The following is a 13,668-nucleotide window of genomic DNA, read 5'->3' on the forward strand; positions in this document are numbered from 1 at the left end:
CCCTTCCCCCCTGCCAAAACTCATAACAATATACTGGAATTGAACCATTTTTGACATAATGATGAACCCAAATTAGAGCAGCACCAAAACGTTTTAGGATTAACTCTCTGCTTGGATTGCATCATACAGTCCTAAACTCCGGAAAGAAGAGAGAGAGAGAAAGATTATGGGCATTTGAGTCCTTGCTGACTGCTACTGACATTCTATATTTCTGTGATATATACTGTAAATCTGCTTCATTTTAAATGCAGAGCTAATGCCTTTCGCCCCTCTTCTGCAGGAAACTCTGCAAGGTTCCGGCTTTTAAAAAGGAAAAGAGTTTTACCCACCAGAAGATGACGAGTGGTACTGCAAAGCAAAATCTCCACTCTCAAGCCACTTAGAGGCATCGCTCAGCGAAGCTCAAGAAGATCTTTAAATATCATAGTAATTTATCAGCAGCGATGGGGAGATGATCAAATATTGGCTAAGAAGGAAGAAAGGGCGGGTTGCAAGAAGCAGATTTGCTAACAATGCAAATAACTGCTCCCGGGAGTTCACGCAGGAATCTGTGTCGTTTCTGTGCAGAGGTTCTCGCTGCACATGTGTGAAATGCAGGCAAACATGGAATGAAAATGCATTGGTGGCTCACATTTGGGAAAGGGAACTAGTTCAGTGGGGGAGCATCTCTTTTGCATGCAAAAGGTCCTAGGTTAAATCCTCGGCATCTCCAGGTAAGGCTGGGAGGGAACTCAAGTCTGAAATCCTACAGAGCCACTGCCAGTCAGTGTAGGCAACACTGAGCCAGATGGGCCTGCCCCTCCTCTTCCTGTGCCTTGTCTTGTGCAAGCCATTCTGCTAGTGCAACTGGTACACAACTGAGATCCTTTAAGCTAGAGCTACAATGAATTCCTCCCAGGGTGCTGGATGAGATGGGCTTTTGGCCTGATCAACCCAGGACTTTTCTTAGAGGGACCACCTACTAAACATCAAGCCTACAGATAGGTTCAAACTTGGAAATTATGTTTGGGAATTAAATTATAATGCTGGCTGTAATTTAAGAAGAAATACATTTCCCCATAGCATGCGGGAGATGTGGCTCTAGAGATTAACTCTGTGGCTGCTCAGTCTGCTGCCCAGCTACAGCGGTACCTCCGGTTACAAACTTAATTTGTTCCGGAGGTCCGTTTGTAACCTGAAACCGTTCTTAACATGAGGTGCACTTTCGCTAATGGCGCCTGTTGCTGCTGCCACGCCGCCGGCGCGTGACTTCCGCTCGCATCCTGGGGCAAAGTTCGCAACCAGGAGCATCTACTTCCAGGTTAGCGGAACTCGTAACCAGAAGCATTCATAAGGAGGATGGTACGTAACACGAGGTTCCTCTGTACTGCTAAGAAAAATCCACTGTATTTCAATCAAAGCTGTATAATAAGCTATCTATAGATGGTCAATTCACACGTGCAAATAATCACACAATGCTACAAGTTAATAAACGGGGCCAAAGCTGTTCCAGCCACAATGTGTTCTCTAAGTTTCTTGTGTGTGGGATGCCTGCAAGTTCTGTGTGAGGTCATGCAGGGATGGAGAACTTGGGGTCCTCCTGATGTTGTTGGACCCCAGCTACCAACAGCCCCAACACCCAAGACTGCCAATGATCAGGGATGATGAAACAAGATGGACATGGGTAACCTAGGCTTGGGAAGCTCTGGGCAGCGCATGGAGGTCCTGAGCCAACCTCTGCATAAGAGATATCATCTCCCCTTTCCCCCTTGCCATCCACATCCAATATGATAGATTATCATCATCTGAACTATCTGATCAGGGGCTTTGATATAATGCAATTAAGATCATCATTTTAAGGGCATTTAGCTGAAATTCAAAGCCAGTCCTGCAGTCATTTGGCTGTGAAGGCATTGATTTTGATCCCCTGCACTTTCTCATTTTCAACAGAGTACCACTGTAACCAGGTTAATTTTTGTTAAGCGCATCAGTCAGGGTCTTTTTGCTCCCTGGCCAAACGATTATGTGTCTGTGGGCTTTGAATGATTATAATTGCAGTCCAACGGGGGGGGGGGAGGGGAGTCAGGATGTAATTTAAAGAGGTATTGACACCCCTCCCCCCAAAAAATAGGTAGATATTTATTTCTACTCACAATTTTCACTTGCTCTCTTCTCAAAGTTCTTTAGGGTTAAGAAAGCCAGTGAAAGCAATCGAATTCTCCTTTTATCTTGTTGAACCTAAATGAAAGAGTAAAACAATGAGGAAAGGGTTATGGACACGCAAATCGGCCAATTTCCATTTCTTGCTCTCATTTTTTTGAAATTTAAGTTCAGTTCTCCACATTTCCACATTGGTTTGCAATTTTTCTTAAGTCCTCATAAAAATTCACCAGCACCAAAACCATTTTACACACACTTTAAAAGCACTTCTACTCAACATAACATTTATTAAAACTTTGATTTAAGGAGGCTGTGTGGTGCATTAGGCACAGGGATTTTTACTTCACCTTTGCTCAGTCATGGAGCTCAAGGCTACTTTCGAGATTAGCTGTATTTGGACGTTATGACAAACTGTGGTTTACTGTGACAATAAATATCCTTAGGCTCGGTGGGAGTGGGGGCTGTTAAACCTAAATCTATATCTATCCCTACCATAGTTTATCATGACATCAAAATGCAGTCACTGTGTACAAATGAACCATTTCCCAAGCAATTTCTTTCAAAGTTCCCCAGTTCACTCTGATTATTTTATTACCCTGCTGAACCAAGCTCACAGCTAGGAAGCTTTTGTTGTAATATACAGTTACTACAGTTCATACAAGGGACGCAGGTGGCGCTGTGGTCTAAACCACAGAGCCTAGGGCTTGCCGATCAGAAGGTCGGCGGTTTGAATTCCCTTGATGGGGTGAGCTCCCATTGTTCAGTCCCAGCTCCTGCCCACCTAGCAGTTCGAAAGCACGTCAAAGTGCAAGTAGATAAATAGGTACCGCTCCAGCGGGAAGGTAAACAGCGTTTCTGTGCGCTGCTCTGGTTTGCCAGAAGCGGCTTAGTCATGCTGGCCACATGACCTGGAAGCTGTCTGCGGACAAACGCCAGCTACCTCGGCCTATAGAACGAGATGAGCGTGCAACCCCAGAGTTGTCTGCGACTGGACCTAATGGTCAGGGGTACCTTTACCTTTACAGTTCATACATGCTTGCATGAAAGGGTTAACCTGAGACCTGAACTCAAGTTACCAGAGTGGGTATGCAAGCTATCAGCTGCCTTTGCTCCCTCATTTCTCATTCTTTTTTCCTCTTTGTGCTTGGAACAAAGCAAAGAAGGAGCCATGCGACTATGGCTCCCTGCAAGTGAACTGAATCTCTCCAAAAGGGAAATTTTATAGACTGCATTTTTGCTAACCAAAATATTGCATGATGCTTTTTGTAAGGAAGCCAAGTACTTTTCATTGGGAGTTGTTTGGAAACTTCTTCACCTTTCTTTCACTGCCAGCAGATGAAGACTTGTTTGATTTACCTTAGGGAATCTCTGTGAGTAAAGAATTCACTTATTTGGAAAGTTAAGTGTCTGTGATTTATTCTAGTCTAAGTATTTTGATGGGGAACATTTGTTTAAAGGTAGATGAGGGCAGATATAAATCTACCCAAGTTTTAATGTGCTTGGAGCAATCCCCATTGTGTAAAATTGTGTAACACTACTAGAAAAGAGTAAGGAATGTCTCTTCCAAACCTCTTTCTCCAACAGTGTCCCGTCCCCCCCGCCGCCTTCGTTTCTTCTCATCTTATTTTAATTGTAGAGCAGGAGTGGGGAACCTATGGCCCTCCAGACATTTGCTGAACTACAACTCCCATCATCCTTGACCATTGTCTGTGCTGCTTGGGGCTTATGGCAGCTGGAGTCCAATGACATCTGGAGGGCCACAGAAGTTTTTCATCCCAGTTGTTGTTGTTTAGTTGTTTAGTCATGTCTGACTCTTCGTGACCCCATGGACTAGAGCATGCCAGGCACTCCTGTCTTCCACTGCCTCCCGCAGTTTGGTCACTCATGTTTGTAGCTTCGAGAACACTGTCCAACCATCTCGTCCTCTGTCGTCCCCTTCTCCTTGTGCCCTCCATCTTTCCCAACATCAGGGTCTTTTCCAGGGAGTCTTCTCTACTCATGAGGTGGCCAAAGTATTGGAGACTCAGCTTCATGATCTGTCGTTCCAGTGAGCACTCAGGGCTGATTTCCTTAAGAATGGATAGGTTTGATCTTCTTGCAGTCAAGAGTCTCCTCTAGCACCATAATTCAAAAGCATCAATTCTTCGGCGATCAGCCTTCTTTAAGGTCCAGCTCTCACTTCCAAAGAATCATTCTATATTCCCATCTTACTACAGCTATGATTGAGCTGGGTCTCTCACATCTTGTCAAAATGTTTCCCACTTCACCTTGTACTACCTTGTCAATTCATGGTTTTCCATGGATGCTGATGTGGGTCAGCAATTAGAGGTCCTAAGGCCAAATCTGACTCATCAGCTTCAAAGCCAGAGAGAAAAAAAGTCTGTATAAAGATGCAATTACAGATATAGCAAGACTAGCGAGCAGCTCTCTTTGAGGGAGACTTCTCCCTCTCCAAACCTTCCTTGAAATTAGCTGCTAACCAGGAAGAGTATATTGTTGACAGGTGTCTATAAAATTACTTAATAATGGAATATATCTCATATTACCTAGTAGAGAGCAGCAGTAAAACATCAACTGCAGCATCTCCTATAGGAGTGATGTGGCTCTCCAGATGTTTTTGAACTACAATTACCATCACCCCTATTGGCCATGCTGATTGGGACTGATGGAACCTGGAGTTCAACAATATCTGGAGGGCCACAGATTCTCCCTCCCTGTCACTCAGGTATTGGTTTCACCTTGTTGATAAGATTGCCATGTAGACATAAATCTACCTGCCTGGTCAGAATGCCAGGCTGATGCCTATCCTCAAGAACAACAGGTTAGTAAAGTGTGAGACTGATTTCAATGAGGCTTACATTGGATACCAACCCCAAGTCTTTAAACATTTCTCCTTGGTTGACTTGTATTCATTTTCTATCTCTAGGTTGATTGATTGATCAATAAATTAATAGGTCACTTGCTAAACAATTGATTACTAAGAGTGCTGAAGTGAGGTAGGCATACAGCATCATGTTGTCAAGTGTTATCGTGTGGATTATCTATCTCTTTTCTTGCTGTTCTTATGGGGCAACAAGAATAAGGAGGCCGTTGTGGATAGGCCATAATGGTATTCCTCCAGGGTTGTTCTCCCCCTACTGTTTATTCTAATATATATTACTTGTGGCGCAATTTCCTTTACACAGAAGAGGCATTTCTCTGGTGGAAACTAAATGTTTAGAACAACATATAGATAAGGAAAAGTAGTCTACTGGTTAAGTAAATATTTAGAATGACTTGTATCCAGCATACTCAGAGTAGACTCCCTGAAAAGAATGGACTTGGCTAACTTAGGTCCATTAATTTCAATAGGTCTACTCTGAGCAGAACTTAGTTGCGTATGATCTTAAATGTTCCGGTGTGTATTCTCAGAGCGACAAACCACTTTACGTTTGCTCAAAATCAGAGCCGGTTTCTGGGGGAAGCACTGCACATGACCAAAGGCCAGTGTCCATTAAAAAAAATATAAATTTTCATGAGGAAGGCAGTCTGCATCTCCTCTGAGGTGCTGTGCCCTTGCTCACAGAAGAGCTGAAAAGAAAAGGTGGCCGGTCTACTTAATGATCAAATTCTATTCCATTAACATCTGTGGATGAATATTTAGAACTATACTGCCATCCCATGTTCATTTGTAAGCATAGCTTGGCGGGGGGGGGGGGAGAGAATGGATTTTTATGGGTAATGACTTTTGAGTGGGATTTAAAAAGGGAATTTAAAATTAATTCATTAAATAGGTGCTCTTGATTTGAATTACAGGAAGTGGGTCTGCTGTGCCTATATGGTAACCCTGGCTTTATACATACCTTTCCTGATATAGTCCATACTCTCACGCCTTTTTTCCTATTTTGCTATGCTATGCAGTTCCTTCCTCAGTCTTGTGGCGGCGCTGCACCGCAACTGCGACGAGCGGCTGCCGCTCATGAGGCCGACAGAGACTGCGCATGCGTTTCCTTAATACGTGCGCTGTCGTACCCCACCCCCGCGCCCTTTACTGTTTGTTCCTTTTACAGTCTAGACGTCATTAGGAGGCGTCTACGTCATTAGGAGAGGCGGAACGGGGAGAGGGAAAAGCCAGGAAGTAGCTTCAGTATTTACGAACAGGGCAAGAGGAAGATGGCGGCGGTAGAGGATCTTGGTGTTTCTTCGCCTGGGATGGTGAGAGAAGAGGAGAGGAGAGTGTTGGGGAGGAAATGGCCGACCAGGAAAGGAGAAGGATGAGGAAGCTTCACGGCTGAGGGCGCCTCTGAACCGGGGAAGGCAGGGAAGGGAGAGGTTTGAGAGGAGGGGATGATAGATAAAGGGATCGACCTGGAGGTGAGGAAGTGCTGAGGAACCCCGAGGCAGGAGCTGATGGCGAAGGGATGTTTTGGGGGATGGGGAAAGCCGGATCTTTTAATCTCTTTTTATCTCTCTTGTCACTGCTGCAGGAGGTACAGCATGGACGGGAAATGGCTCTGGCTTTGTCAGGGAGGGGACATTTATTGATTTCCTTTTATAAGAGCTTATAGCCTGCGCTTCTGATTCATACAAATTACTCGGAGTAACTTAAAAATTAAAAATTGCAATGTCACCCTAAATAGAGCTGTGTGAAATAATGTTGTAGAGAATTCCAGTTTGATCTTTTCCGCAGCTTCTCTAAAAGCTTTTCCATAGCTGCCTTAATGTGGACAGCAGGAGCAGGTCTGTGTTGGGAACACTGTAATGTATGTGACATCATGACCATTCCAAGATGCCTTGTTGCAACTGAATATGCATTGCCAGCACTGGGGGCTATTTTCATGGATTTTGCTTTTTCTTGTGCTCTTGTGTTTGGGGGGTCTTGATCACTTTCTCTATTTTTCAGTCTGCCTAACATGATAGGTGAGGTGTGTTATAAATATCATCATTGAGCTTTCTCTTTTGTTGTTGTTACTGCTAAGGAAGGCTTTCTAAGGACATAGCTTGAAAGCTTCTGTGGTCTTACATTGTTCTTGTGGAAATGGGCATGCTTAATGCTTTTTATATGTCTTAATATATCTTTTCCTTGGTGCTGAGAGTATAACTGTTCCTTATATTCATATACTAAACACTTAATCTCAAAAGCAGATCTTTCTTTTCTAACATGTGGGTGACTTTTCAGGCTACTTCTGACACACCAGAAGAACCTGCTTCCATTACAATAGAAGAGATGGCTGCACAGAAGAGAGAGGAGCGACTTAGGAAATTCAGAGAGCTTCATTTGAAAAGGGTGAGATCTCTCATTATGGTGTTGGTGCTAACAGTTCTGGTCCCTGCTTGTTAGCTTGGAGGGAGTGCATATGTAGCAGTAAGCCAGCATGAGAATTTACAACCTAACAATTGCTTAGGGGCTCCAGTAAAATGGGTTTTTAAAATGCAGGTTTGAGTCAGAAAAAAATCAGTTTGCTTTGGGAAAATTTCTGCTGCCTTAAATCAGGTGTGGGGAACCTTTAGCCCTCCAGATGTTGGTAAACTATAATTTCCAGCATCCCTGGTCATTGACCATGCTGGCTGCAGCCAATGAGAGTTTTAGATCAGCAACATATGGTGGATCAAAGATTTCTGACTTAGAGACAGCTGTCCTAGAGGGTGATCTTCTTTAGCATGTTTGTTTTACTTGTAGTAAATTAAACTCTGTTTTCTAAACATCTTTCTGATTTCTTCTCCTTTTTAAAAGAATGAAGCCCGCAAGTTAAATCACCAGGAGGTTGTGGAGGAAGATAAAAGGCTGAAATTGCCAACAAACTGGGAAGCAAAAAAGGCACGTTTAGAATGGGAACTAAAAGTGGAGGAAAAGAAAAAGGTAAGCAAACAGTTGTCCCTTCCCTGGCCAAAGGATGTGGTCAGGTTGGTCTCCCCCTTGATGATATTCTTGGGAGGCAGGGGGCAGTCTTCTAGTGGTCCCAGGTCCTCTTACCAATGGCAGGAGCCAAAGTGCATCCCCACAGTAACTGTCCATGGGAGTACAGTCTTGGTTATATTTTGACAGGCAGAACGCATTTAGCCTTGGGAAAGTTCACTGTGCTGAAAGAGAACCCGTTTCAAAATATCAATATGTTCTTGCTATGTGCTAGGAGTGTGTGGCAAAAGGAGAAGATTATGAGAGAGTGAAACTGTTGGAAATCAGCGCAGAGGATGCCGAACGATTTGAGAGGAAGAGGAAGAAGAAAAATCCTGATCTTGGATTTTCTGGTAAGAAGGTGTTTGGCCCCATCTGTTCCAACCATTGAGTGTGAATAAAATCAAAAGCTTTTATTAACAAGTGATTATGTTTAGTAGTACAATAGACTACTTCTTTTTTTACTTCATAGATTATGCAGCAGCCCAGTTACGCCAGTACCAGAGGTTGACCAAGCAGATCAGACCTGACCTGGAGAAATATGAAAAACTCAGAGAAGAAAGGTAAGTCTTATTTTGTCTGCCCCATATTATTAGTATTAGCATTATTAACATTTATTTGGCACTTACATCAAGTGCGTCAGAGTGACTTACAATTCTAAAAAGCATACAAATGCAAAAATTAATACAGCATCTTAAGAAAAGACATAAGTGTTCTGGTACCTTGGAGAATAACTTGAAGGAGCTGGGTTCCCCCTTGTACTTCACAGAGGCCATCGGTTCCTAATGCCTTGTGAGGTAGAGGTGCAGCAGCAGACAGCAAAGAATTGCCATTTCTACTCAGTGCTGCTGCTGCTGCCAGGCATTCTGTGCACCTCCACATCTCACAAAAGGGTAATTGGTTGCAACTGCTCTGTGAGAAAGAGCAGCAGGATCATCTGGACTTGGGTGATTGTATCAACTGGACCCTTGTGAGAGAACCTGCTGTGGCTAAATGGATAGATCCCAGCTAAGCCTCAAAAGGTCAAGGCAACTGTTTATTCTTCTTTGGTGATCACTCGTAGCCGAGTAAGATTGTCTTCCATAAACACGGTTTTAACAATGAGTCCGTAAGTGACTGTGGAGGCCAATTCTGGATCCACACACCCTTCCACAGTGGGGACATTTGTTTCTGGGTGGGAGTTGATCATAGTGTGGATTTGCCAAGCGTGCCTTCCTCTTAGCACGTTTCTCCCTTGCACCCTGAGTTTGAGTGTCTTCAAAGCCCATCTATACACAATGTCTGGCTACAGTTGTACCTCATTTTGCAGCCCGGATCCATTCCGTAGCCCTAGCCGCTAGCTGAAAAGGATGCAGGGCGAAGTGCTGTGTTTGCGCGCGCGCACGGAGCAATTTGCACTTCTGCGCAAGCAGCAAACCCGGAAGTAACCTGTTCCGGTACTTCTGGGTTTGCTGCGGACGTTCGCCTGAATGGACGCTAGACAAGGCAGACGTTCAGGGAGGTATTACTGTACTTGTTTCAGTAGGAAAATCTCTCGTCCCCATTAAGTGATTAGAGATTTGCTGGGCATGAAATCCAGAAGACATGTATATTAATACTGTCAGTAATGGACTGGTTAAAGTGTCTGGGTTTGTTTTTCCCCCTCATTCAGTGGCGAAGATTTATTTCCGACTTCAAATAGCCTTCTCCACGGAACTCATGTGCCATGTAAAGAAGGCGTTGATAGAATGGTTTCGGATCTTGAAAAACAGTAAGTACAAAAGCAAATGAAACATTGACTAATTACAATGTCGGAGCTTCTTAAAAGAACTTTGTGAGCATCTTGTCCTGTATGACACCCCCACCCACCCACCACACACAAACAAATGTTGAGATCTGTTTATGAAGTCCAGCTCCAGCTTCCACCTTTTTTAGCCATTCGGTTCATCCTTATGAGTAGCAAAGCTTTTTCAGTCATAGCCTCAAAACCTAGGAGGCCGTCCCATTGAAACTCCATCTGTCTCTCTGTTCTGCTTTTTTTTTTCCAAAGACAAGTAAAAACATTTTTAAATAGTCTTTTAAAGTAGTCAGGTCTTTTAAATAGTCTCCTGCTATTTGGTTTGTTTGACAATTTGACTCTTAATTGGCTTTAATTCTGTTATTTAATTCTGTTGACTTTAATTCTTATTTAAATTTCTTTGAGCATTTGGAGCTGAAATAGTGGCGCAAAAAAAGAAAAATCGTCCTTGAACAGATGTTTGCATTAGGCACAGTCTCACTGCATTAATTTTCCTTCCAGAATCCAAAAACGTGAAAAATACAGCCGGAGACGATCATACAACGATGATGCAGATATTGACTACATTAATGAGAGAAATGCCAAGTTCAACAAGAAGGCTGAGAGGTTCTATGGGAAATATACTGCAGAGATTAAACAGAACCTGGAAAGAGGAACAGCTGTCTAAGCTAGAAAGTTCCAGAGGCAGGTTCAGCACTGTAGCCGGCCTGGTTTTTCAAAAATTCCCTAAGTGTAAAACCTGTTTTGCAAAAGCACCTTGAACTGTAAACCAAGGTAGTACGAACATTAAGCTTGTCCAAGAAGTATTGCTCCTCAAGAACAAATTTGTCTTGAACATAAATAGGTATGTAACCATCGAAAAACCATCATTTGAATTTTGGCAGAGAACCCCTTTTCTGTTCCTTTTCATATCTTAAGTCTAGGTTCCAGCTAAAGCAAATTTGTTTCAGGTTTTTTTTTTATGTATCTGAGGTTTCCGTCAAAACCACTGCCTTTGTATATGCTAAAAGGCTGCATTTTTACTCAAGCTCAAATGTAAACCTGTAAGTTATATGTTGGTTTGATTAAATTAGTTATCCAACTATGTAAAACTTTAAAAAGATGGATTAATTTTGACTCACCAGAGGTTTCTGTTTGGCCTGCGAAGCCATTTTTCAAGCAATATCCACCTGCCTGTCAAGAGTTATGATTTTAGTTGATGGGCAAGAGGGCTGAATTAAATCCTCCCTTGGTTATGCACACATACTCCCAGCAGGGAACAGGTGTCTGCAGCCAAGACAGAAAGCTGATGAGCAGGGGTCAAATCCTGCTCAGCTTGGCAGGATTCCATGCCAACACCTTCCTGATTCAGGATGCAGTTTGCAGAGAAACTCAGCTAAAAGGTTTTCCCTTTTAACAGGATTCCAGTACAAACTTCTTCCTGCGCTTTGAAGTTCCTACTAGTGGAGCCCACCTGTCAAATTTGGCCCACCAGGGGTGGGGAGATGAAAACTTTGGCCACTAGCCAAAAAAGGATCCTCACCCCCGTTCTTGTGGTAAATCGGGTAGTGCAGAACTTTGCCTGGTTTGCTGACAAAATGGAAATGTGTGGTGGTGGTAAAGGAGCCAAGTGGTGGTACAAAGAAAAATATGAAGAGTTAGGGCTGTTCTTTCCAAAGTAGACAAATCATTTCCATAGCCCTGCCTTTGAAGCAAGTGGGAGTAACTTAATCCTGAATAGCCAGATGTGGTTAACAGACACCAAAGCATGTTTTAACAACATGGGGTTTATGCTTTTAGAAATGCAAACTTATGTACTGTGTATGTACCCAGTTCTCCAATATTGCTTTTGTTGAAGAACATTGGTTATTTGCGAGGATGTTCTTTCAAGTGGACAAGCAGGAGGCCCTTAGAAGACAAATGGCTTATCACCTCCCAATGCCTAGGAGCGGCAGGGACACGTGATTAAACCTTCACTAACTGGCAACTCCCTCCAGTTTCCATGTTAACGAAAGAGCAGTTTAGAAGGATCAGAAAAAGGGAAGCCTAAGCAATGAATGAACCCCCCTAACTTGGGGGTGGGCTGCTATCCTGTGCCTCAGAAGGGAATAATGACATCATTGAAGAGGATCATGTGATACAAGTCATAAGGAGGAAATGGCACCTGGAAAAAAATGGACTGGAGGACCTCCTGCAGGCCCACCAATACATAACCTGTGTTTTATTCCCTGGTATGAATGCAGGACGACTCCAGAATATAACAAGAGTTGCCCAATCTCACAACAATGCCCAATAGGGCTCTTGGAGGTGGCCATGCACTCACGAAGGTTGCAGCATGCATTTGTCACACATGAATTGCCAGAAGATACCTTCCTTATAGGTGACTTGGAGAAACGGCCTCACTGCTTTGTTCAGTTTTAGAATTCCTACTATTGTAAAGGGAAAGCTAGAGAAGGAAGCTGCTGCTAAACTTGTCAGACACGTCGCATGTAAAACCTGGCATCACATAACAGGTACTCCGCAGTCTGGCCAGTGGCACCTATTGATGAATTTTGATAACTGTCAATACACACACTGTTCTTGTATTTGAAATAAAAATAGTTTATAGTTTTCATAAGTTATCAGTGTGGCTATAAGAAACTGGAAAGGGATTACCAGAACAGTAGGTGCTTACTGTAAATATTCCTTTCCTGAGGGGGCAGAAAGAAGCCAGAAGAGAGCAGGGTGAATCTAACCTGAACCAATTAGGAAGGGTGGCTCACCTAATTAAAGTGACAAAATTTGCTGGTGCAAACCCTGCCCAAAATCACCCTCTATGGTAGTGTACCTAAGAAAATTAATTGCCACAAAGGATGCAGAACCCTCAAATATCCCCTAGCACCTTCCCAAATGTATTTCAACCCTGTTCCCATGTGTTGTCTTCCAACATGAAGTTCCAGATTCAATGTAGATAATAAAATGAGGTATTTTATTAACAAGCAAAAACCCATATATGTACAGCAGCCATCAGCTGAACTTAATCTTCCCTAACGGAACAAGATGACAGGTTTGGTCTTAAGATACTATTGTATGCATCATAAACATACAGCAATGTATCAGCTGGGGTGCATGCAGGAGCTAAAAAAATGGAAAGGGGGTGAATGTAATGGGTGTGGACAAAGGGACTTGAGAGGGAATAAGACATGAAAATGGCATGCAAGGGTTGAAAAAATGGCAGAGGGAAAAGGGAGGTAAAGTGGTTTAAGATGAAAGCAGGTGCATGAAAGGGACTGAAGAATGGGGGGGGTGACTTTGTAACTGGGCAGAAGATTAAAAGGTTGTTTAGTAGTTGCAATGTGTGGACGGCAGAAGATGCAGTTACCATGGGGATGTGTTGTGTGCAAGGAAGGGGTTACACAAAAAAAGGCATGGATGTGGGTGAAAGCAGGTGTAAGGCAGGATTGTACAAGTGACTTCAAACATGGGGCTGGGAAGGGGGAAAGCAAGCTTAGCAGTTGCTTGGTGTGGGAGGGGGAGGCTCATGGGGCTTTAATGGAGGGAATGTCAGAAGGGTTGTAGAGCAGTGAACAGGGGCACAGTTCCTAGTTAATTTAATTTTGTAATAGTTGCCAGAGATGTCCGGTGCATGTCATGTCACTAACAAGGAAGCATGAGCTCTGAAACCGAATTGGCTTTAGGAAGAAACTAAATATCTGGCCTCACTACCCATGTCATTGTGAAGACACAAGTGATCCTCAACAGATCGTTCAGTCAACTCAGACCCTATCTTTGCAAAAACTACCCAAAAGGATTACTTCAAGATGGACAGTCATACTTCAAATGGGACTGTGTTCCAGGTGACAAATTAGGTACCTAAATGGAGAGGATGGGTTGCCAACAACTTGGGTTCCTTCAGCAG

General features: G+C 43.3%; 1 protein-coding gene and 1 long non-coding RNA gene across 5 annotated transcripts in view; one reads left to right on the plus strand and one right to left on the minus strand.

The window, feature by feature from the left end:
* LOC310710843 overlaps positions 1-6,083 on the minus strand; it is a 60,443-nt gene extending 54,360 nt beyond the window's left edge. Inside the window, exons 1-2 of one of the 3 annotated variants that reach the window (XR_014528262.1) lie at positions 5,982-6,083; positions 2,133-2,217 (exon numbers count right to left, since the gene is read on the minus strand). This is a non-coding gene — a long non-coding RNA (uncharacterized lncRNA). Of the gene's footprint in view, positions 1-329; positions 455-2,132; positions 2,220-5,981 lie in introns of those variants that run through there. The other 2 variants (XR_014528263.1, XR_014528264.1) reach the window with 2 other exon arrangements.
* Positions 6,084-6,175: 92 nt separating this feature from the next.
* On the plus strand, positions 6,176-12,387 carry SYF2 (SYF2 pre-mRNA splicing factor). 2 transcript variants are annotated; one of them, XM_083512041.1, is made up of 8 exons: positions 6,250-6,333; positions 7,022-7,043; positions 7,298-7,405; positions 7,853-7,978; positions 8,250-8,367; positions 8,487-8,577; positions 9,666-9,764; positions 10,293-12,387. In XM_083512041.1, exons 2-8 carry the CDS (start codon positions 7,032-7,034, stop codon positions 10,456-10,458), a joined length of 720 nt encoding a protein of 239 aa, XP_083368167.1. In that variant the 5' UTR covers positions 6,250-6,333; positions 7,022-7,031; the 3' UTR covers positions 10,459-12,387. The 2 variants fall into 2 exon arrangements, with proteins under 2 accessions (XP_083368166.1, XP_083368167.1); XM_083512040.1 differs by lacking the exon at positions 7,022-7,043 and having other exon boundaries at positions 6,176-6,333.
* Positions 12,388-13,668: the final 1,281 nt, after the last annotated feature.

Source organism: Podarcis liolepis (assembly GCF_965112155.1).
Source record: "Podarcis liolepis genome assembly, chromosome: 7".
Classification (NCBI taxonomy): Eukaryota; Metazoa; Chordata; class Lepidosauria; order Squamata; family Lacertidae; genus Podarcis; species Podarcis liolepis.